The 25668-nt window shown below is 43.7% G+C and overlaps 2 protein-coding genes across 2 annotated transcripts in view; one reads left to right on the top strand and one right to left on the bottom strand.

Annotated features, from left to right (window-relative positions):
• The first annotated feature begins 1382 nt into the window (after positions 1 to 1382).
• Positions 1383 to 3428, top strand: LOC121534464 (NACHT, LRR and PYD domains-containing protein 3-like). The gene is made up of 3 exons (XM_045206057.1): positions 1383 to 1581; positions 2023 to 3058; positions 3419 to 3428. The coding sequence occupies exons 1-3, from the start codon at positions 1383 to 1385 to the stop codon at positions 3426 to 3428; spliced, it is 1245 nt and encodes a 414-aa protein (XP_045061992.1).
• A 12936-nt stretch (positions 3429 to 16364) lies between these two features.
• Positions 16365 to 25668, bottom strand: part of LOC121534463 (supervillin) — a 91510-nt gene continuing 82206 nt past the window's right edge. Inside the window, exons 34-40 of the mRNA XM_045206056.1 lie at positions 25477 to 25668; positions 25031 to 25164; positions 24751 to 24906; positions 24197 to 24340; positions 23782 to 23894; positions 20176 to 20331; positions 16365 to 17114 (exon numbers count right to left, since the gene is read on the bottom strand). The exon at positions 25477 to 25668 is cut by the window's right edge and continues 16 nt beyond it. Of these exons, the coding sequence (XP_045061991.1) occupies positions 17028 to 17114; positions 20176 to 20331; positions 23782 to 23894; positions 24197 to 24340; positions 24751 to 24906; positions 25031 to 25164; positions 25477 to 25668 (982 nt within the window). The 3' untranslated portion in view covers positions 16365 to 17027. The remainder of the gene's footprint in view (positions 17115 to 20175; positions 20332 to 23781; positions 23895 to 24196; positions 24341 to 24750; positions 24907 to 25030; positions 25165 to 25476) is intronic.

Raw genomic sequence — 25668 nt, 5'->3', positions numbered from 1 at the left:
TGATACAGAATAGTAGATATTTGTAGATAGAAGGTTCATCTAAAAAACATACTTCAGATAATTATTGTTACAGCATGTTCAATGGAACAAACATTGAAAAAGTATTTGCATGGATTTTTCCCCCCCTTTGAACAATGAAGTCATTTTAATTTTATTAAGAGTGCCTTAGTCCTCGCTTTTTTAAAAGTCTTAATAACTGTCAAATACACCTATACTCCAAATATAGCTCAACCTCGGTTCACTACCAGGGGCTGCCCCCGCCAGCAGCAGGGCCAGCACAACCTCTGCCTACGGCCTGGGGTTGGACCTGCCAGCAGGCTAAGTCCAACCCCGACCCACGCCAAAGCCCTCATACCAAACTCTACCAACTACTAGAAGCAAAACTCGTGAAGTGTGTGCAGTCTGCTGTTTATTATACAGTACCACTTTATTGTGTTTATTGTGTCTCCTGACTGTGACATGTCAAAGTAGTAGCCTACAGTACCATCTTGTGGTCAGCTCTTGAACTGAGCAGAATTCTGAGTCTTCCCTAATCTGTTCTTGCAATTCACGGAACACACGTAGCCTACTCCTGTAACCAAGATGGAAAGATAATCAACCAAGATGACACGTTCCATTATTAACCTTTTTAACAGGCAGTTCAACCAGGCGCTTATTTTAAACCAATTTAAAATAAAAGTAAACATATACATTTTATTTGGCATGTTTTATCATCTCAACCAACGCCATTTAGTAAAATTATCATATTGTTTTCATTATCGGACTCCCATATTTTTTTGAAACACACATTCAAAGATGGTTGAAAACCAGGAAGTGAACGTGAGGAAATCTTCAATATCTTTCACAATATCATTCAGTACATGTAATTGTACTGGTATTCTAAGCATATAAACTGTAAATGCATTAATTTACATGCATTTGAATATTCATATTTCGACACACAAATGTATCATATTTGATATCCATCCTCATTTATCCATTTATTATTCCATTAAAGGTACAGTAAATTAAGCAGACATAGTGTAAATTAATGTATAATATTTTAGATTTAAAAAGTCTATACTAATTCCAATCCAAAATTCGTATACTCTAATTGGGCAACTCAACCGGCAGGTTGAGATGCATCGTGGTTGAGATGCTTGCGATGCATTATATATCCAAGTTTAAGTAATGCAAACAAAAATTAATTTATGGCCTACTGAGACTAAATACACATATTTTGCAGAAATAAAAAAAATGCAGATATCTTTTGTTGTTGTTGGTGTGCCAGTTAAAGGATGAATAATCTATATATTCTTGATAATAATCAAGTTTAACCTTTGCCCTCCATAGGTGCTGAGTTTGTGGATGAACACAGGCACCAGCTCATTCAGAGGGTCACCATGGTGATGCCTATAGCTGATGAGCTGCTCTCTGAAGGCATGATCCATAACGAGCTGTACTCTAACATCAGCGCTGCCAGAACTGATGAGGACAAAATGAGGCAGCTCTTTAAAGCCCTCCACTCTGGAGGAAACAAAGTGAAATCTGCCTTTCTCTCCATGCTGAGGGAGAATGATCCTCATCTGGTCCAGGACTTGGGTGAGTGAAGATGTACACAGACATGTAATCCTGAGAGCCAAGTTGTGAAACAGAGCCCTGCCCAAACTGACTGTTGCAAATTTGAAAATTGACTGTTGTGTGTTAACATTTTCAATGGATTGTTAGGATGTAGTCAGTGTCTGCCATAACAATATCTTGTGCGAAGACTTGTACTGTAACAATACTTTAATGTGAGGTATTTGTTCATCATTGGTATCATTTATATAGAATTCCACATCAAACAAAGAGATGAACGAGGTAAGCCTTTTTAAATGTTGTTAAATTAATATGATTCAATTAATATGATTTAAACACTGTTTTCAACAGAAAAACATTTGTAAAATGATGAATGGCCTTTCTGTTATTGTATCAATGTGTAGACAATAAAAAGCAGAATAAGCCTTAAGTTCAAGAACGTCATCAGAGGTGAATGTGCCACAGTGCAGGAGTACAACTCTCTCCCTGGAGAACATGACCGCTACACTGAGCCCCTGATCATCCAGAAACACCGTCAGCAGAGAGAGAGAGAGGAGGAGATCCGCTCCACAGGACAGAATTTTTATCAAGTCATGGGCCAGAGGGACAGCAAGGCCTACAAGAGCACCAAAGTGGAGAGGCTGTTTGACCCAGACGAGCATGGAGACATTCAGAGAACTGTTATACTGCAGGGCCCCTCTGGGACAGGCAAGTCATTTACCACACAGAAGATCATGTCTGACTGGGCGTGTGAGAGACTTTATCAAGACCGATTTGACTTTGTTTTTCACCTGAGGTGCAAAGAGCTAAACCAGGCCACTGGAAATAAAAGTGTGATGGATCTGCCGAACTATGATCAGAGTTTATCATCAATGATCAAGCAGGTCCTTCGCCAGTCTCCTGAGAGGGTTCTCTTCCTGGTAGACGGCTTTGATGAGCTCAAATTCCCGCTTGATGTACCGAAAGACTCCCTTCCCAGGGACCCGTGGACACAGTGCTCCCCCGAAGAGACACTGAGTGGCCTGATACGAAAGCAGATCTTACCCGAGTCCTTCCTGCTTGTCACCACCAGGTCCACAGCGCTGGACAAACTGAATGGAGTGGTCAAAAATCCAGTGAGATATGCTGAGATAGTGGGCTTTTCTAAAGAGGGGGTGGAGGAATACTTCCAGAGATTCTTCAAGAAGGAGCAACACTCACAGCAAGCCTATGACACTGTGAGAAAAAATGAAACACTTTTCACCGCATGTTTCATTCCAGTCATCTGCTGGATCATTTGCACAGTTTATAGGGAGCAGTTTGAAGAAGGCACAGAGATGATCCAATCGCTGGAGACCACCACCTCCATCTTTGTTGAATTTGTTGCCACTCTGTTGAAGCATCACAGTCAGGATATGGGTCAGTCAGTTCTTACTATCCTCCAAGGACTTGGCAAGCTGGCAGAAAAGGGAATGGAAGAGCAGCAAGTCTTATTTGACCATGATAGTGTCTCACAGACAGTGTCAGATCCTTGGACCCAGCTCAAACATTTTATTCTTAAAGTCACTGAAAAAGGAAATGAGGATCAAATCGTTAGATGTTCAATGCCGTTTTCACATTTCACTGTCTATATGAGCTCCATGCAGATGATTTTGTTAAGGAAGCCATGAAAACATCCACAGACATTCATCTGACCGGGACTCCCCTGACAAACACAGACTGTTGGGTGTTGATGTATTGTCTTCAGCACTGCAATTCCATTGAAAGTATTGGTCTGAGTGGGTGCAACTTAACTGCAGAGAACATGAAAATACTTTTACCAGGGTTGCGAAAATGTAAAGATCTTGTGTGAGTATTCTTGCATTTCCCTTTCTCACCCAAGAATAATGTAAACTGATTTAATTTAGTATAATGTTTCTCTTGCAACCTCATAATGTAGCCAAAATGTTTAGTTTGGACACGGATATTTGTTTTTAATTTAAACTCTTTAATTAATTATTTCAGACATTTCAGTCACTCAATTGGTTGTTTTTGGGACACTGTTTGTAGGTTGCAGGTGGACGACCTAGCCGATGATGATTTAGATGATCTGCTGACAGGGCTGGGAGAGGGAAAGAGTTTGGAGCTGGAGTAAGAATCACATGATATTTTCAATATAATTACCACCAACAGTCTTTTAGTTTAGTATATCTCTATAGCAACATCAACAACCTCAGCTCAGTTAATACAAATTATATGAATGATAATTTCTCAATAACATTTCTACCATCAGTCTAGTACTTTGAAACAACATTATTCAAACCACACTAGTCTGTTATTAGTGCTGGTTCACACAAACCTTCAACAAAGAACATCCTTCATTAAGTTTGATAACCAGATTAATATATTTGTTTGATAAAGATATATTGCATTTAGAAGGAATGTTTCTGTTACCCTCCGGATGTTTTTAGAAGGAATGTTTCTGTTACTCTCTGGATGTTTTTAGAAGGAATGTTTCTGTTACTTTCTGGATGTTTTTAGAAGGAATGTTTCTGTTACTTTCTAGATGTTTTTTAGAAGGAATGTTTCTTGTTACTCTGGATGTTTTTAGAAGGAATGTTTCTTGTTACTCTCTGGATGTTTTTAGAAGGAATGTTTCTTGTTACTCTCTGGATGTTTTTAGAAGGAATGTTTCTTGTTACTCTCTGGATGTTTTTAGAAGGAATGTTTCTTGTTACTCTCTGGATGTTTTTAGAAGGAATGTTTCTTGATACTCTCTGGATGTTTTTAGAAGGAATGTTTCTTGTTACTCTCTGGATGTTTTTAGAAGGAATGTTTCTTGTTGCTCTGGATGTTTTTAGAAGGAATGTTTCTTGTTACTCTCTGGATGTTTTTAGAAGGAATGTTTCTTGATACTCTCTGGATGTTTTTAGAGGGACTGTTTATGTTGCTCTCTTTTCAAAGGGTGTTTCTGTACCTAACTCCAATGTGTCTGTATTTTTCAGTCTGACTGAGAACAACTTCTCTGATGAGAAAGTGCAGGACTTGTTTGTTGCTCTCACTAAACACAAACCCAGAAACGTTGAAAGTAATACATCACCAGTAATACAGCAGACAAATTAATGTTCCTCATCAGTAAGGCACATGAAAGCATAGAGTAAGTCTAATAACTTTTAATGTAACTCCCAGTCAACTGATAATATATCATACAATATATAATTTTAATGAATTCAATTGAAAAGACTGCATCCGAGCAGGCAGCACAATGTTTTATGAAACAAAGTGTTATAATGCCCTATATGAAATGCTCATTGAGAAGTGAAGAGGGGTTCCACCGTCAATGTTTGGTGTGTAAGACAGAGTAACATGCATTCCAGGATGCACAGGGGAATTAGAATATACGCCTTGATGAGCCCAGATAATGCAATATTGAGCATTTCCTATAAGGGTATTATAACACTTTGCTTCATAAGACATTATGCAGCCTTGGTCATAATGCTCTATGAATGTGGTAATTCTTCCATTGAAAAAAACTTGCACTTGCACTTGACTTACAAGTTTCACTTACTATGACTGTGATATGTGATATGTGGTTGTCGCAACTAGCATGAATCTATTAGCTGTAAGTCGCTCCGGATAAGAGCTTCCGCTAAATGGCTCAAATGTAAATGAAGTGTTGTCATAGATGTCTGTGAGCAGTTATTAGCAACACTGTATGCCATGCATCACAATGCTTTATGCATTGCTCATAAGGCATTATACAGTGAGGGAAAAAAGTATTTGATCCCCTGCTGATTTTGTACGTTTGCCCACTGACAAAGAAATGATCAGTCTATAATTTTAATGGTAGGTTTATTTGAACAGTGAGAGACAGAATAACAACAAAAAAATCCAGAAAAACGCATGTCAAAAATGTTATAAATTGATTTGCATTTTAATGAGGGAAATAAGTATTTGACCCCCTCTCAATCAGAAAGATTTCTGGCTCCCAGGTGTCTTTTATACAGGTAACGAGCTGAGATTAGGAGCACACTCTTAAGAGAAGGTGACAACAGTTGGTGCGATAATTCGCAAATGGAAGAAACACAAAAGGACTGTCAATCTTCCTCGGCCTTGGGCTCCATGCAAGATCTCACCTCGTGGAGTTGCAATGATCATGAGAACGGTGAGGAATCAGCCCAGAACTACACGGGAGGATCTTGTCAATGATATCAAGGCAGCTGGGACCATAGTCACCAAGAAAACAATTGGTAACACACTACGCCGTGAAGGACTGAAATCCTGCAGCGCCCGCAAGGTCCCCCTGCTCAAGAAAGCACATATACAGGCCCGTCTGAAGTTTGCCAATGAACATCTGAATGATTCAGAGGAGAACTGGGTGAAAGTGTTGTGGTCAGATGAGACCAAAATCGAGCTCTTTGGCATCAACTCAACTCGCCATGTTTGGAGGAGGAGGAATGCTGCCTATGACCCCAAGAACACCATCCCCACCGTCAAACATGGAAGTGGAAACATTATGCTTTGGGGGTGTTTTTCTGCTAAGGGGACAGGACAACTTCACCGCATCAAAGGGACGATGGACGGGGCCAGATGCACTCACACCTGCCTGCTGCCATTCCTGAGCAAGCTCTGCACTGGTGGTGCCCTGATCCCGCAGTTGAATCAACATTAGGAGACGGTCCTGGCGCTTGCTGGACTTTCTTGGGCGCCCTGAAGCCTTCTTCACAACAATTGAACCTCTCTCCTTGAAGTTCTTGATGATCCGATAAATGGTTGATTTAGGTGCAATCTTACTAGCAGCAATATCCTTGCCTGTGAAGCCCTTTTTGTGCAAAGCAATGATGACGGCACGTGTTTCCTTGCAGGTAACCATGGTTAACAGAGGAAGAACAATGATTTCAAGCACCACCCTCCTTTTAAAGCTTCCAGTCTGTTATTCTAACTCAGTCAGCATGACAGAGTGATCTCCAGCCTTGTCCTTGTCAACACTCTCACCTGTGTTAACGAAAAAATCACTGACATGATGTCAGCTGGTCCTTTTGTGGCAGGGCTGAAATGCAGTGGATATGTTTTTTTGGGGAGTAAGTTCATTTTCATGGCAAAGACTTTGCAATTAATTGCAATTAATCTGATCACTCTTCATAACATTCTGGAGTATATGCAAATTGCCATCATAAAAACTGAGGCAGCAGACTTTGTGAAAATTTATATTTGTGTCATTCTCAAAACTTTTGACCACGACTGTGCATAGAGCCATGACTACATGGAACTCTATTCCACATCAAGTAACTGATGCAAGATTAAAAAACACCTTATGGAACAGCGAAGTCTGTGAAGCAACACAAACATAGGCACAGACACATACATACACACACGATAACATACGCACTATACACACACGTACACATGGATTTTGTACTGTAGATATGTGGTAGTTGTGGACTAAGGGCACACAGTGTGTTGTGAAGTCTGTGAATGTATTGAAATGTTTTTAACGGTGGATATCTGAATGTATTGTACATGCAATGAAGGTGGTTTAGTGAGGCAAATTCAAGTGATGAGTAACCTTGTCTGAGACCTGACTACTTGCTTTGTCTCCCCATGCTAATGCCTAGGCTTTAGCTCACAATGCAAACCCAGTCTTGTGATGCGCAGGAGACCCGGCTTCGAACCCGTATAAAGAAACACAGCTGTGATTTACCAATACTCTTTAGCCTACTTGTTGCACTCGAGTTTAACTAAAGAAGTGATACTGTATCACAAATAAACAACAGTTTATCATCCTACTATGAGGTTTTGAGTAATGTGTAGAAGTAGGGCGGTAGCCTAGCAGTTAAGGGCGTTGGGCCAGTAATCAAAAGATTGCTGGTTTGAATCCACGGTCCGACTAGGTGAAAAATCAAATTGCTCCTATAAGTTGCTCTGGATACGAGGGTCTGCTAAATAACAAAGTAAATAAATATATGTATTTGTTCCTGATGACAGGTTGGCTGTGTGCTGTGAGGCTGACCTATCAGACACTGACGTGGATGACCTGCGTGCAATCATCCACCCTGTAGACAAGTTAAGGTGAGGGAGTCTAGATTATACTTCTTCAATTAGCAAATACCCAACACTGAACCTTGAACCTTTCACTGATGAATTGCATTACATATCATTTAAAAATCCTTTATGTGACTTGCTGCCATATAGCAATCATCCACCCTGTAGACAAGTTAAGGTGAAGGAGTCTTAGAAAGCTATACTTTCTAATTTAGCAAATCTCAAATACCCAACACTGAACCTTGAACCTTTCACTGATGAATTGCATTACATATCATTTAAAAATCCTTTATGTGACTTGCTGCCATATAGCAATCATCCACCCTGTAGACAAGTTAAGGTGAGGGAGTCTTAGAAAGCTATACTTCCTAATTTAGCAAATCTCAAATACCTAACACTGAACCTTGAACCTTTCACTGATGAATTGCATTACATATCATTTAAAAATCCTTGATATGTGACTTGCTGCCATATAGTGATAACTTTGCTCAACATACTGTAGCAAGACACTGAATAATCATACATTGGTATACATTCATGTGTACAGGATTAAAATAATGTAATTTGGATTTCAGGTTCACTATTGAACACAGCGATTTAAATGATTGCGAAAGTTGGAGTGAAGCTCTACTGTTCCAGAGAGCAGTCAGATGCATTGAATTAACCCTATCTGGCAATCCTGTATTTGACTTGAGAAGCTTCTTTCAGCTATTTCCCACTCAACAGTAAGGACTACTGGCTTCAATAAAATATCCACAGTACATTAATGTATTGTATAGTCTGCACAAAAATACAAAAAATACTGTACGTCAAATATTTTCTTTATCATGATTTGATTAGTGTCTGTGTTTGTGTGTTTGTGTCATATGAATGACCTCTACCAGTCCAGAGTGGGATGAGCATGCTGAAGCACTGATTTCGCTACTACACCATGAAACCTCTCTGGAGAAAATAACTCTGATGGTGAGCAACTTGACAGAGAGGTGTGCTGCCAGTGTAGTCAGTCTCAGCCAAGCCTGTTCCAACCTGAAGGACATGAGGTGAGTCCAACCCGCTACACTATCAGTGTCTGTGTTCTGATGTTTGTTTCAGTGTTCCACTCATGACTCCTCTATTCTCTTTCTCTCTTATTATTTTATTTTTTATTTTTTATTTTTATTATTATTATTTTTTTTTAGGGGGAATGGATCAGCTTAATATTGCAGATAGATTGTATCTTCTATCAATGTAATTGTCTACATCACTTCCAATCCCCCATGTTTTTTTATTTTTTATATATATACTCCCCTTTATTACTTTTCAACCCCACCATCCTTTCCCTACTTGGAGTAAATTAGTGAACAACAATGCCCAGGCCTCTACTTCCGGTCTATACTTACTATCTACACCTTATGGACAGAGTTAATTTTACAATAATTCTATTATATATATATATTATTATTTTTTTGCTCCTGAACTTCTTCTACTCTCAACCTCTCCGATCATTTTCATGGTGTCCATCCGGTTTGCTTCTATATGCCATATCTTTCTAACTGTGCTCCTTCCCACAAGTTCCCAACATACAACCTATATACTTATTATGGACACAGTATGCTTACATTATTAGCTATCTTTGTTATTATTTGTTGTTATTTGTTATTAGTCCCATCCTTCAACTCTATTCAATACCTCCCATCTATCTCTTAACACCATCCATATAGGATTTCTATTTGCCATATATATTTCGACCGTACTGTGATGTTTTACAAAAATTCTGAACCTTTCTATTCTCATTGCTTCTACAGATTGTGAATTAAAAATAAACATTTTTGCTAAAAGTATTATTATATTATTGATTGATTGACTATGATTTTTCAGATCACCCAGTAATGCTATCTGCAAGGTTAGTTCCAGGTAAATATTGCAATCCTTTAGCCATTCCTGGACCTGTTTCCAAAAACAAGCTACAAATGGACAGAACCAAAACAAATGATCTAATGATTCTGTCTCTTCACAGCAAAACCTGCAGAGCTGGGAAGATTGTATCCCCCATATAAATAACATTCTATTGGTAGCAAGAATTTTATATAATAATTTAAATTGAAAGATTCTAATTTTTGAATCCGGTGTCGTTTTGCGTGTCAGTTCATAAACACTATGCCATGGGATCGGTACGTCAAAGATCTCTTCCCAACTATTTTGCAATCTATATGGGACGGCTGTCAATCCTTTGGTCCTTAAGTGAAACTGATATACTTTTTTATGTATCACAGTTTTCCTTAACCAATTATGTTCTTTAATGCAAGGCCGACAGACAAGTTCCTTACTTTCTCCCCCTTCCACTTTCCTCTTCCACTTTTGCGGTAAGGCTGCAATTATTTGGTTGTAATTTTGGGTAGAGCAGACATTTCCATATGTTTCTCTTTCTCTCTTAGCCTTCAAGTAAACGGTTTCTTTTTGGAGGAACGAATAAAATGCTTACATGAATCAAAGACGCTTCCAGATTGCAAGTTAGTTGTCGCAGGGTAAGCATGTAGTTACTGTATATTATATCAGTTATCTGAGTTTTAAATAAACCAATTTATCAGCTGAAGTTTAATCACAAAGTGTGCCACTAATCGTCATCATTGGTGTAATCCATCGCTCACCTCTGCAGGTGGAGATGCACAAAGCCTGCTGACCAGTGCGCTGACTGGAAGGACTGGCGTCTCGGTTGTAATAAACTTGTTCTGCTCACTCCACATGAAGAAACATTCACAGAGACAGCGTGCGATGATAATTCTATGTTTTTTGGTAAACGTTGTAATGTTCTAGAGTGACCATGACAAAAGCCCTGTTTATACCACTGGCTTCCAGTTGAGGCTCGCATCTACTCCAAGACCATGGTGCTTGCCTACGGAGCTGTGAGGGGAACGGCACCTCCTTACCTTCAGGCTCTGATCAGACCCTACACCCAAACGAGGGCACTACGTTCATCCACCTCTGGCCTGCTGGCCCCCCTACCTCTACGGAAGCACAGTTCCCGCTCAGCCCAGTCAAAGCTATTCGCTGCTCTGGCACCCCAATGTTGGAACAAGCTCCCCCACGACGCCAGGACAGTGGAGTCACTGACCACCTTCCGGAGACACTTGAAACCCTACCTCTTTAAGGAATACCTGGAATAGTATAAAGTAATCCTTCTTCCCCCACCCCCTATAAAAAATACATTTTAAAAAAAAAGGTGGTTGTCCCACTGGCTATCATAAGTTGAATGCACCAATTTGTAAGTGGCTCTGGATACGAGCGTCTGCTAAATGATGTAAATGTAAATGTATACATGGCGCTAACATACTGTGTCCTGATCTTGTCACATTCTGATTGTGCCCACATTTTCAGAAATATGTTTACACATGGTGTTAAAATGTGTCTCGTATCTGTCCACTGTGTCCGCATTGTGACAAATTTCTGGTCCCTCTCTGCATGCACATTATTTCACAAATATTCTTTCAAAATTTCAAAATAACGTTTTAAGACACATATTGATGGCATAAGTCAATGGTGAAAGATAATAATGATTTCAAATGTATTTATTTAATTGGGAATTTTAAATAGTTTCCCTGTCCAGATCTGTCTACACTTGTAAGATATCCAGACACACTGTGTGCCTGACTACCTCCAGATGTGGGCAGGAAGATCTGATCTCAATCAGATCACAAATCGTCTCCACCTGTCTAAAAATGTGGGCACAATCAGAATGTGGACAATATCAGGACAAGGGACACATTATAGAACCAGGTATAAACTAGGCTTCAGATGGTGGATGGATGACTCTGTATGGACAATGTGAGTATTTCTCTGCCCAGGCGTTGCTGATGCATGCCAGATCTTACAACACCTGGATAGGTATTTTACATATCAGCTAACCACATATGTTAGGGGAGACTGGGGTGGGTTGTCTCACGAGTTGGTTGACACAGTGCTAATTAATTACTCCCAATCTCCGCAAGGCGCTTTAGAGGGTGATACGCTCAGCCGAACACTGTCTGCCCTCCAAGACACCTACAACACCAGGTGTCGCAGGAAGGCCAAGAAGATCATCAGCTACCCGAGCCACGCCCTGTTCTCCGCACTTCCATCACTAAGACGCGGGCAGCACAGGAGCATCATGGCAAAAAACTGGAAGACTGGCCAAGAGCTTCTACCCCCAGACCATCAGGCTGCTGAACAGCCACCACTAGTCAGCTACCTTATTTCACTTTGTCCCCCCACCCCCCTTAATGTAATTTACTCTGCCTCCACCCCCCTTAATGCTCTACACTCTGCCCCCACCCCCCTTAATGTAATTTACTCTGCCTCCACCCCCCTCAATGCTCTACACTCTGCCCCCACCCCCCTCAATGCTGTTTACTCTGCCCCCACCCCCCTCAATGCTGTTTACTCTGCCCCTACCCCCCTCAATGCTCTACACTCTGCCCCTACCCCCCTCAATGCTGTTTACTCTGCCCCCACCCCCCTCAATGCTGTTTACTCTGCCCCTACCCCCCTCAATGCTCTACACTCTGCCCCTACCCCCCTCAATGCTCTACACTCTGCCCCCACCCCCTACTCGCCTACCCCTCAATGCTCTACACTCTGCCCCCACCCCCTCAATGTCTTTACTCTGCCCCCCACCCCCCTCAATGCTCTACACTCTGCCCCCACCCCCCTCAATGTCTTTACTCTGCCCCACCCCCTCAATGCTGTTTACTCTGCCCCCACCCCCTCAATGTCTTTACTCTGCCCCACCCCCCTCAATGCTCTTTACTCTGCCCCCACCCCCTCAATGCTCTTTACTCTGCCCCCACCCCCTCAATGCTGTTTACTCTGCCCCCACCCCCCTCAATGCTCTACACTCTGCCCCCACCCCCCTCAATGATGTTTACTCTGCCCCACCCCCCCTCAATGCTCTTTACTCTGCCCCCACCCCCCTCAATGCTGTTTACTCTGCCCCCACCCCCCTCAATGCTGTTTACTCTGCCTCCACCCCCCTCAATGCTCTTTACTCTGCTCCACCCCCCTCAATGCGTCTACACTCTGCCTCCACCCCCTCAATGCTGTATACTCTGCCCCCACCCCCCTCAATGCTGTTTACTCTGCCTCCACCCCCTCAATGCTCTACACTCTGCCCCCACCCCCTCAATGCTGTTTACTCTGCCTCCCACCCCCTCAATGCTGTATACTCTGCCCCCACCCCCTCAATGCTCTACACTCTGCCCCCACCCCCCTCAATGCTCTTTACTCTGCCCCCACCCCCCTCAATGCTCTTTACTCACAAAAACGCACACATGCCTGTACAAACACACGCATACACACACACACACACACACTTACTCAAAATGTCATATGTTATTCTCAAGGCATAAAATACTGAATTTTGTTAGAAACCCTTTCTTTGATCATGGATATTCCTAAGACTATTTTTACTATATTGCTTCATTTCCTGTTATAAAATGAATAAACTACTAGCAAACATTGTGCCAACCAACCCCATACTGTTTGACAACCAACCCCATACTGTCCTGACAACCAACCCCATACTGTCCTGACAACCAACCCCATACTGTTTGACAACCAACCCCATACTGTTTGACAACCAACCCCATACTGTCCTGACAACCAACCACATACTGTCCTGACAACCAACCCCATACTGTCCTGACAACCAACCCCATACTGTCCTGACAACCAACCCCATACTGTCCTGACAACCAACCCCATACTGTCCTGACAACCAACCCCATACTGTCCTGACAACCAACCCCATACTGTCCTGACAAACAACCCCATACTTTTTGATAACCAACCCCATACTGTGTGACAACCAACCCCATACTGTCCTGAAACCAACCCCATACTGTCCTGACAACCAACCCCATAGTGTGTGACAACCAACCCCATACTGTTTGACATCCAACCCCATACTTTCCTGACAACCAATCCCATACTGTCCTGACAACCAACCCCATACTCTCCTGACAACCAACCTAAATACTGTCCTGACAACCAACCCCATACTGTCCTGACAACCAACCCCATACTGTCCTGACAACCAACCCCATACTGTGTGACAACCAACCCCATACTGTTTGACATCCAACCCCATACTTTCCTGACAACCAATCCCATACTGTCCTGACAACCAACCCCATACTCTCCTGACAACAAACCCAAATACTGTCCTGACAACCAACCCCATACTGTTTGACAACCAACCCTATACTGTCCTGACAACCAACCACATACTGTCCTGACAACCAGCCCCATACTGTGTGACAACCAACCCCATACTGTCCTGACAACCAATCCCATACTGTCCTGACAACCAACCCCATACTGTCCTGACAACCAACCCAAATATTTTCCTGACAACCAACCCCATACTGTCCTGAAACCAACCCCATACTGTCATAAAAACCAACCCGATACTGTCCTGACAACCAACCCCATTCTGTGTGACAACCAATTCCATACTGTCCTGACAACCAACCCCATACTGTCTTGACAACCAACCCCATACTGTGTAACAACCAACCCCATACTGTCCTGACAACCAACCCCATACAGTCATGACAACCAACCCCATACTGTCCTGACAACCAACCCCATACAGTCATGACAACCAACCCCATACTGTTTGACAACCAACCCCATACTGTGTGCCAACCAACCCCGGGAAGGGACTGGTTGTCAAGAGGACAGAGTGTGTTTAATGGCTTATAACTCCATGTTGGAATAAGATAGGAGGATAAAAGGGTCCCCATTTCAACTCAAGACCTTGGTATTTCTCCTAATATTGAAAAGAGTATTGTAAGATATACTGATGCTGAGAAATACACACCAGAGTGAAAAGTGTGCCAAGCAACCCCGGTATCCCCTATAGCATTCTGTCAGTCAATGACACAGTCAATGACATTGCACACAACCATTGGTTGATGCATGCAACGTCTGAGCAGGGGAACCCCACCAAACACTGGATAGAGATTGGGGAATGATTACTCTTTCACAGATTGAATGATACACTGACCAAATGCACAGCCATGCATCAACTCAACTACTTCCTGTTCTCTCCCAACAATTAACCAACGTCTGACCAAATCAGAATACAGCAGATGAGTTGCTTGGTAGAAAATGTATTAACACTACAATTCGCAACAACTAGTTCTTCACATTTTAGAACTACACAGCAGTGACTAAGAAAATAACATTTCTCATAGTAATCCTACATATGCTTCGCAAATGTCTACATGCCTCACACGACCACCACCTGCTGGGCATAAGACAAACTGTTACAAAGTCAAAGACGATTTAGGGCTCGATTCAATCAGATCTGCCTTAGCCAACAGTGGGTGAATCTTAATTGTATTTCCTTGATTCGTCGCATCCTCTCCTTGCCTCCTTCTTAAAGCACATTGGAGAAGGTGCGAGGGGAAAAACCTCAGATCTACTTGAATGTGATTTGAGAAGGAGACGAGGATGTGAACAATCAAGAAAACACACTAACATCTATTTGGATTTTTGGATTTTGATTTTTGTTTATTCACTAAAGTCTTTGAAAATGCAGACTAGAATTTCTGTATATAAACTGTACACAAACGCAAGGCACTATACATTAAAATACAGAAAAAGAAGAATTACACGCCTTTAAAAATACAACAATTGACATTTCTCAGGTACCTGTGAAGCTTAGACATCATTATGACAGCTCCAGGTACCATACCAGAGAATGCAAAACAAAAAGGTACATACTTGGCATGTTTTCACCTTTTGAGACAACGCAGACAAGAACAAAAACACTCCTACTAACAGAGATATTACACAGAACTTTCAAGTTGAATACATTTTTACATACATTGCCTTCAGAAAGTATTCAGCCCCTTGACTTTTTCCACATTTTGTTGTGTTACAGCCTGAATTTAAAATTGATTACATTTAGATTTTCTGTCCCTGGCCTACACACAATACCCTATACTGTCAAAGTGAAATTAATGTCAAAAATGTTTGACTCAGGGGTGTGATATTTCTGTATTTCATTTTAAATAAATGTGCAAACATTTGTAAATGATGTCATTGATGATGTCCATGGTATGAAGTTCTGCCGGCCTTCTTCATTTCTCTATGTGTAAAACCCTGATGAAGGCTACGGGCCGTTTTAAACGTGTTGGTTTATTTTAACAATAAAGAAGCATTTTTAACAACTTCCACTGTCCCAGAGTTGCTGACTGTCCTCTTCAACTCACATGGTATGAGTGGTGACATAGTATGTGCTTCTAGGAGACTTAGTACAGTGTCTACATACACACTAGTACAGTATGAAACACAGAGAGAGAGAGACAGAGAGAGAGAGAGAGAGAGAGAGAGAGAGAGAGAGAGAGCAGAGAGAGAGACAGAGAGAGAGAGAGAGAGAGAGAGAGAGAGAGAGAGACAGAGACAGAGAGAGACAGAGAGAGAGACAGAGAGAGAGAGCAGAGAGAGAGAGAGAGAGAGAGAGAGAGAGAGAGAGAGAGAGAGACAGAGAGAGACAGAGAGAGAGACAGAGACAGAGAGAGACGAGAGAGAGACAGAGAGAGAGAGAGACAGAGAGAGAGAGAGAGAGAGAGAGAGAGAGAGAGAGAGAGAGACAGAGACAGAGAGAGACAGAGAGAGACAGAGAGAGGCAGAGAGAGACAGAGAGAGAGAGAGAGAGAGAGAGAGAGAGAGAGAGAGAGAGAGAGAGAGAGGCAGAGAGAGACAGAGAGAGAGAGAGAGAGAGAGAGAGAGAGACAGAGAGAGACAGAGAGAGAGACAGAGAGAGACAGAAAGAGAGACAGAGAGAGACAGAAAGAGAGACAGAGAGAGACAGAGAGAGACAGAAAGAGAGACAGAGAGAGACAGAGGGAGAGGATGTGTTTCATCCTGCTTTGTACAATTCCTGATGAAGCCACTGAACAAAATTTGCTTAGCAGGATTTTCATTTTCCTACATAGTTAAAAGTTAAAAACATGATGCTACATAAGGCCAGCACACATTAGCAGATCCCCCACTGCAGCCTCTGTCCTCTTCTCCCACTTATGATTCCCTCAGTGAAGCTGTCCCTGAGAGTGTGTTCAGCAGAGGAGGCTGGTGAGGGGAGGACGGCTCATGATAATGACTGGAATGGAGTGAATGAAATTGTATCAAACTCTTGTAAAACCATTCCACCCAAACTATGATCACATCCTCCGATTTAAAGTGCTACCAGCTACCACTGGTGTTCAGTCACACCGCTGGGAAGGGCTGAATGGGGGACACAGCCTGGTGGGGGACACAGCCTGGTGGCCTACATCATCAACAGTCTCTCCATCCTCTTCTCACCACAACCAACCTGATGAATGGCAAAACGCGGGCCAAAAACACGTTGGTTTTATCAATAAAGAAGCATTTTATCAACTTCCACTGTCCTCCAAGAATTGTTGAATTTCTTCTTCTCTCCACAACCATCGTCAGGTTAACTTACACTAAAACAGTCCTTTAGCCTTCTTTAAGTTTACTTGCTTCCACCCTGGTAATCCATCGTACTCTTCTCTCTTCATGTCCAACGCTTTCTGCATGGGGAGAACATAATCAATTAATACAATGAGAGATGGAGTGAGTTGATACATTTTCACATTGGCTGAACTCAAAACAGGGCAATGTCAAATAGTGAACCGTCATTTTTTTTATCAGGTTGTGGTCCCACCAGAGTTCAAAGTTCAAAGCGAAACACAGTTTACACAGAAGTAGTTAACCTTGGGAGTCCATGCTACAAAGACAGAAGTGATCCACAGTGTTCCTCCTCGCTGTGGAGAAAGAAAGGAATGACAGGTGGAGAGAGAGAGAGATAGAGACAAGCAGGACAGCCCAGAGGACGAGAGGAGTGAGTCAGTGAGGTCAGAGGTAAAACACAGTTCAGTGAGGATGCTGCACTATGGTTCAGGAAGAACAGTCTGATCACCAGCGCTCATTCATCATAGTCCTCAGCCCAAACAACTCACCTTATCTGAATCCGCTAGAACCCAGCCTGAAAGGTGAGAGGAGGAGTTAGCTTGGACTCTAGATCCTGGGTATTGGTCACAGTTTATTACAGTGCTATTAGACGTCAATTGTCACGCCTCCTCCTGTTCCCTCCCTCTGGCGCTCGACGTCGCTGGTCTACTAACCACCGGCCCTGACAACTATTAATATGCACACCTGCTCTCCATCATTACACACACCTGCTCTCCATCATTACACACACCTGCTCTCCATCATTACACACACCTGCTCTCCATCATTACACACACCTGCTCTCCATCATTACACACACCTGCTCTCCATCATTACACACACCTGGTCCCCATCATTACACACACCTGCTCTCCATCATTACACACACCTGTTCTCCATCATTACACACACCTGTTCTCCATTATTACACACACCTGTTCTCCATCATTACACACACCTGGTCCCCATCATTACACACACCTGCTCTCCATCATTACACACACCTGTTCCCCATCATTACACACACCTGGTCCCCATCATTACACACACCTGGTCCCCATCATTACACACACCTGCTCTCCATCATTACACACACCTGTTCCCCATCATTACACACACCTGGTCCCCATCATTACACACACCTGTTCTCCATCATTACACACACCTGGTCCCCATCATTACACACACCTGTTCCCCATCATTACACACACCTGTTCCCCAACATTACGCACACCTGTTCCCCATCATTACACACACCTGGTCCCCATCATTACACACACCTGGTCCCCATCATTACACACACCTGGTCCCCATCATTACACACACCTGGTCCCCATCATTACACACACCTGCTCTCCATCATTACACACACCTGTTCTCCATCATTACACACACCTGTTCTCCATCATTACACACACCTGTTCCCCATCATTACACACACCTGTTCTCCATCATTACACACACCTGTTCCCCATCATTACACACACCTGGTCCCCATCATTACACACACCTGGTCCCCATCATTACACACACCTGGTCCCCATCATTACACACACCTGTTCCCCATCATTACACACACCTGTTCCCCATCATTACACACACCTGGTCCCCATCATTACACACACCTGCTCTCCATCATTACACACACCTGTTCCCCATCATTACACACACCTGGTCCCCATCATTACACACACCTGTTCTCCATCATTACACACACCTGTTCCCCATCATTACACACACCTGGTCCCCATCATTACACACACCTGGTCCCCATCATTACACACACCTGGTCCCCATCATTACACACACCTGCTCTCCATCATTACACACACCTGGTCCCCATCATTACACACACCTGGTCCCCATCATTACACACACCTGCTCTCCATCATTACACACACCTGGTCCCCATCATTACACACACCTGGTCCCCATCATTACACACACCTGGTCGTCATTCCCTCTGTGTTTACTCCCCCTTAATTTAGCCCTCAGTTGACATCAGTCATTAGGTACTATTGTTTTCTCTAACATTCTGTACGCTTCTCATGTTTGTTCATCTGTATCGGTTCTTTATTAAGCTCACCTTCTGCACCTGCTTCCTGACTCCCAGCGTATATATGTTACATCAATAGCCAGGGAGCGTAAAGTAATGATGGTAAGAGAATCACATCAATTACATTAGGACCTGTAGGTATCAACCATCTCAGAGTAGGAGTGCTAATCTAGGATCATGTCTTCCCTGTCGTTATTCATTGTGATATTAAGTGTCAAACTGATCCTAGATCAGCACTCTGAGATGCATGATACATACAGCCCCTGGTCTCACTCTCATTGGCCAACTGATCCTAGATCTGGGTCTTCCGAGTGGCGCAGTGGTCTAAGGCACTGCATCGCAGTGCTAGCTGTGCCACTAGAGATCCTGGTTCAAATCTAGGCTCTGTCGTAGCCGGCCGCGACCGGGAGACCCATGGGGCGGCGCACGATTGGTCCAGGGTAGGGGAGGGAATGGCCGGCAGGGATGTAGCTCAGTTGGTAGAGCATGGCGTTTGCAACGCCAAGGTTGTGGGTTTGATTCCCACGGGGGGCCAGTATGAAAAAAAACAAAAAAAACTAACTGTAAGTCGCTCTGGATAAGAGCGTCTGCTAAAATTTTAAAAATAATAATAATAATTTAGATCAGCACTCTGAGATGCATTATACATACAACCCCTGGTCTCGCTCTCATTGGCCAAGCATCTCTCTGACCTTCAATCCTCATTGGTCAGACTGTGGGGAGTGGAGCTGACGCCCAGGGGGAGAGAACTCATTTTCTGAGTACACAGAGAGAGCTCCGATGCTGGACCACACTCTGTCCTCCGTCAGTGTGCGTTCTGTGTGTGTGTGTGTGTGTGTGTTGAATTCTGTAAATAGAGATCAACACACAGGGAGGGAGATGGCCTCTCTCTTGTTGAATAGTGGGTGAGAGGGAAGAGGAGTGCTTTTAAGAAATTGAGATTCTCCACTGAAAGCGCTTTTAAGTCCTGGGCTAGGTCTAACATTTGTCTGGGAAACCAGCTCATTAAATCTGAAATCAAGGTCTCCTATTCTCTCAGCGTGTGTTAGAACTGAATGGTCATTGATCAGGGGGTGTGTTCTCACCTCAAAGTCCTGGTCTGATAGGTAGATCTCCAGGCGGAGGGGGTCGACGCCCTCAGGAAGTGGGCGTGCCAACAGCTCAGCCAGGGGATAGGTGTTCTGGCACAGCCTGGCCAGCACATCCTCCACCAGGATGATCTGGTTACACACCTCCACCTCCTGAACACACACACACACACACACACACACACACACACACACACACACACACACACACACACACACAGAGAGAGAGAGACACACACACACACACACACACACACACACACAGAGAGAGAGAGAGACACAGAGATACTATCAACTCGAATAGTCCCAAAAAGGAGGATAAGAGTACTGTATATTTCAACCGGTCATGTGGGTGTTTGGATGTATGTGGGGGGGGGGGTGTATGGTTAATGTGTGTATAGCTGTGTGGGTTAATAAATCGAATCAAATTGTATTGGTCACATTCACATACAGTGCCTTCGGAAAGTATTCAGACCCCTTGACTTTTTCCACATTACAGCCTTATTCTAAAAATGATTATATCAAACATTTTCCTCAGCAATCTACACACAATACACCATAATGACAAAGCAAAAGCAGGTTTTTAGAAATGTTTGCAAATGTATTACAAATAAAAAACAGAAATACCTTATTTACATAAGTATTCAGACCCTTTGCAATGAGACTCGAAATTGAGCTCAGGTGCATCCTGTTTCCATTGATCATCCTTGAGATGTTTCTACAACTTGCTTAGAGTCCCTCTGTGGTAAATTCAATTGATTGGACATGATTTGGAAAGTCACAGACCTGTCTATATAAGGTCCCACAGTTGACAGTGCATGTCAGAGCAAAAACCAAGCCATGAGGTCGAAGGAATTGTCTGTAGAGCTCCGAGACAGGATTGTGTCAAGGCACAGATCTGGGGAAGGGTACCACAAAATGTCTGCAGCATTGAAGGTCCCCAAGAACACAGTGGCCTCCATTATTCTTCAATGGAAGAAGTTTGGAACCACCAAGACTGTTCCTACAGCTGGCCGCCCGGTCAAACTGAGCAATCGGGGGAGACCAAGAACCCAATGGTCACTCTGACAGAGCTCCAGAGTTCCTCTGTGGAGATGGGAGAAACTTCTAGAAGGACAACCATCTCTGCAGCACTCCACCGATCAGGCCTTTATGGTAGAGTGGCCAGACAGTAGCCACTCCTCAGTAAAAGGCACGACCGCCCGCTTGGAGTTTGACTCTCAGAACATGAGAAACAAGATTCTCTGGTCTGATGAAACCAAGATTGAAATCTTTGGCCTAAATGTCAAGCGTCACGTCTGGAGGAAACCAGGCACCATCCCTATGGTGAAGCATGATGGTGGCAGCATCATGCTGTGGGGATGTTTTTCAGCGGCAAGGACTGGGAGACTAGTCAGGATCGAGGGAAAGATGAATGGAGCAAAGTACAGAGAGATCCTTGATGAAAACCTGCTCCAGAGTGCTCAGGACCTCAGACTGGGGCGAAGGTTCACCTTCCAGCAGGACAACGTCCCTAAGCACACAGCCGAGACAACGCAGGAGTGGCTTCGGAAACAAGTCTCTGAATGTCCTTGAGTGGCCCAGCCAGAGCCCGGACTTGAACCTGATCGAACATCTCTGGAGAGACCTGAAAATAGCTGTGCAGCAACTCTCCCCATCCAACCTGACAGAGCTTGAGAGGATCTGCAGAGAAGAATGGGAGAAACTCCCCAAATACAGGTGTGCCAAGCTTGTAGCGTCATACCCAAGAAGACTTAATGCTGTAATCGCTGCCAAAAGTGCTTCAACAAAGTACTGTGTAATGGGTCTGAATACTTATATAAATGTCATATTTCCGTTTTCTATTTGTAATAAATTAGCAAGAATTTCTACAAACCTGTTTTTGCTTTGTCATTATGGGGTATTGTTTGTAGATTGATGAGGGGAAAAAACAATTTAACAGATTTGCCAGTTCTTGCTGTGAGATGTTACCCCACTCTTCCACCAAGGCACCTGCAAGTTCCCGGACATTTCTGGGGGGAATGGCCCTAGCCCTCACCCTCCGATCCAACAGGTCCCAGACGTGCTCAATGGGATTGAGATCCGGGCTCTTCGCTGGCCATGGCAGAACACTGACATTCCTGTCTTGCAGGAAATCACACACAGAACGAGCAGTATGGCTGGTGGCATTGTCATGCTGGAGGGTCATGTCAGGATGAGCCTGCAGGAAGGGTACCACATGAGGGAGGAAGATGTCTTCCCTGTAACGCACAGCATTGAGATTGCCTGCAATGACAACAAGCTCAGTCCGATGATGCTGTGACACACCGCCCCAGACCATGACGGACCCTCCACCTCCAAATCGATCCCGCTTCAGAGTACAGGCCTCGGTATAACGCTCATTCCTTCGACGATAAACGCAAATCTGACCATCACCCCTGGTGAGACAAAACCGTGACTTGTCAGTGAAGAGCACTTTTTGCCAGTCCTGTCTGGTCCAGCGACGGTTGGTTGTGCCCATAGGCGACGTTGTTGCCGGTGATGTCTGGTGAGCACCTGCCTTACGACAGGCCTACAAGCCCTCAGTCCAGCCTCTCTCAGCCTATTGTGGACAGTCTGAGTACTGATGGAGGGATTGTGCGTTCCTGGTGTAACTCGGGCAGTTGTTGTTGCCATCCTGTACCTGTCCCGCAGGTGTGATGTTCGGATGTACCGATCCTGTGCAGGTGTTGTTACACGTGGTCTGCCACTGCGAGGACAATCAGCTGTCCGTCCTGTCTCCCTGTAGCGCTGTCTTAGGCGTCTCACAGTACATCTGCAGTCCTCATGCCTCCTTGCAGCATGCCTAAGGCACGTTCACAAAGATAATCAGGGACCCTGGGAATCTTTCTTTTGGTGTTTTTCAGAGTCAGTAGAAAGGCCTCTTTAGTGTCCTAAGTTTTCATAACTGTGACCTTAATTGCCTACCATCTATAAGCTGTTAGTGTCTTAACGACCGTTCCACAGGTGCATGTTCATTAATTGTTTATGGTTCATTGAATAATCATGGGAAACAGTGTTTAAACCCGTTACAATGAAGATCTGTGAAGTTATTTGGATTTTACGAATTATCTTTGAAAGACAGGGTCCTGAAAAAGGAACGTTTCTTTTTTTTGCTGATAAAACGATTGGTTTCCCGCCATTGTGTGACAAAACTGTACATTTTAGAGTGGCCTTTTATTGTCCCCAGCACAAAGTGCACCTGTGTAATGATCATGCTGTTTAATCAGCTTCTAGATATGCCACACCTATCAGGTGGATGGATTATTTTGGCAAAGGAGAAATTCTCATTAACAGGGATGTAAAAAAAAATTGTGCACATAATTTGAGAGAAATAATGTATATGCGTATGGAACATTTATGGGATCTTTTATTTCAGCTCATAAAAACATGGGACCAACACTTTACATGTTGCATTTATATTTTTGTTCTGTATAGATATCTTTGTTAGAAAGAATGCTATGTTTCCCTTGACGTAGTAATGCTGGATGTAAAAAATGTCCCAATTTACCCAACTCTCTCCTGTGGTCAGAGTGTGTGTGTGTGTATAAGGGGGTTGTCAGGTCAGTGTGGCGAATAACTCACCCTCTCAGTGATCTCTGCGATGTCCTCTCTGTGCTCCCAGCTGGGGAACATGTTGGTGAAGGTGAGAGGCTCCAGACCAGCATGGATCAGATACGACTTCTGCTCATTCTTCTCTGCAGGAGGAAGTCAGCACGTTTAGCAACAAATCCTAACTAGATACATGCCCTTAGTGAAAAGATTCACACGATAACAGTACAATGAAACCAAATGGGCTTGAAAAGATAGAACAAAGAGTTTGTGTGCTTGACAATCAAAGGTCTGTGGGTGCAGGGTTCAAAGGGCATATAAACTGGAAAAGGAAAACCTGCACTTAATGAAGTAGTGTTTAAGATGTAATGTTCTTGAAAAGATAAACATCAAGCACCTTATCTTAACTGAGAGAGGCCAGAGATGATGACATAATCAGGTATCCTACCTTTACAGTACTGCAGCACCGTTTCCATGGCACACTTCCTGTCCATGTCCCATCTTATCCTGGCGGAGCCGGAGCTCTCGCTGTCCTGGGGCCACCAGCCCTGCCACAGGTACACCTCATGGAAGTTATCCACCAGGAACAACGCTACAGGAAGAGGAAGTGATGTCATAACATTAATATACAGTCCTGAGGCCACCAGACCTGCCACAGGTACACCGCATGGAAGTTATCCACCAGGAACAGAGCTATACAGGAAGAGGAAGTTATGTCAGAGCAGCCATTTTGTACACCAATATTCCAACAGAGAGGACAACTCCTTAATGCTGAGTGCCAAGCAGAGAGGCTTATACACTCACCAGGCTGGGAGGCTTGGTACAGGTCCTTACAGAGCTAATGTATTACTATGGTATAGTAGGACTCACCAGGCTGGGAGGCTTGGTACAGGTCCTTACAGAGCTAATGTATTACTATGGTATAGTAGGACTCACCAGGCTGGGAGGCTTGGTACAGGTCCTTACAGAGCTAATGTATTACTATGGTATAGTAGGACTCACCAGGCTGGGAGGCTTGGTACAGGTCCTCCTGTAGGAAGGGCAGAGAGCTGACCATGTCTGGAGCTCTGGAGGGGTGGAAGAACTCTGTAGCCACAAACTCCCCTGAAGAACTGCTCAGCTTGAACAGCCGAGGGGTGAAGTTGAATTTACCCGGATCTAAAACAAGAAAATTCATGCTCAGTTTTAACATTAACTAACTGTACCTAAACCTGGATAATCAGTTTGCCATATTGTGAGTTATTTCAGTGTTTGTATATATATATATATAACAGTACTATACCTTGCAGCATGCAGTCGTAGGCTTTCCTGTCTTTCTTCCCTACAGCATCCCAGAATCCCGTGGGCTCTGATCCCTCGTCACACTGTGTGACGGTCACCTTACTGCTGCTGTGGAGCCCCGTCTCCAACGGACATCTAACAGACAGTAGCCATGCTTCACATCACACATCATAGCCACATATACCGGCTGTCCCAAATGGTACCCTGTTCCCCATATAGAGCACTACTTTTGACTACAGCTGTATGGGCCCTGTAGTGCACTATATAGGGAATAGGGTGCCATTTGGGACGGCGACATACCGTATTACACATTTCATTACACATTTAGACAAGAGTTTTTCCTGGTCAACTACCTGGCATAGTACATGGTCAGGAAAAATGACTAGTCCCTGGTCAAAAGTAGTGCACTATTTAGACAACAGGGAGCCATTTGAGAAGCAGACTCACTGTTCTTTGATCCTCTGTGCGGCGGTGAGGCCCACCAGCCGTGTGTGTTGCTGGGCCTTGCAGCCGTGCCACAGGTAGATGAGGGCCTTGTTAACGTTGAGGAGGATCATGGAGCTCCTGGAGCGAAGGCTGCTGCAGTGACTGACTACCTCCAGTAGGTGGGCCTCTACAGGGACCTCGCCCCGCACGCAG

This window comes from Coregonus clupeaformis, chromosome 21 (assembly GCF_020615455.1).
Source record: "Coregonus clupeaformis isolate EN_2021a chromosome 21, ASM2061545v1, whole genome shotgun sequence".
Taxonomy (NCBI): Eukaryota; Metazoa; Chordata; class Actinopteri; order Salmoniformes; family Salmonidae; genus Coregonus; species Coregonus clupeaformis.
This window is presented reverse-complemented; position numbering and strand designations above follow the sequence as displayed.

Bases quoted from the DNA above. Each gene is read 5' to 3' on its own strand.
- LOC121534464 (XM_045206057.1), top strand. From the start codon at position 1,383: ATGGTGATGCCTATAGCTGATGAGCTGCTCTCTGAAGGCATGATCCAT. The intron at 1,582-2,022 runs GTGAGTGAAGAT...AATGTGCCACAG, and splicing joins TCATCTGGTCCAGGACTTGG to TGCAGGAGTACAACTCTCTC.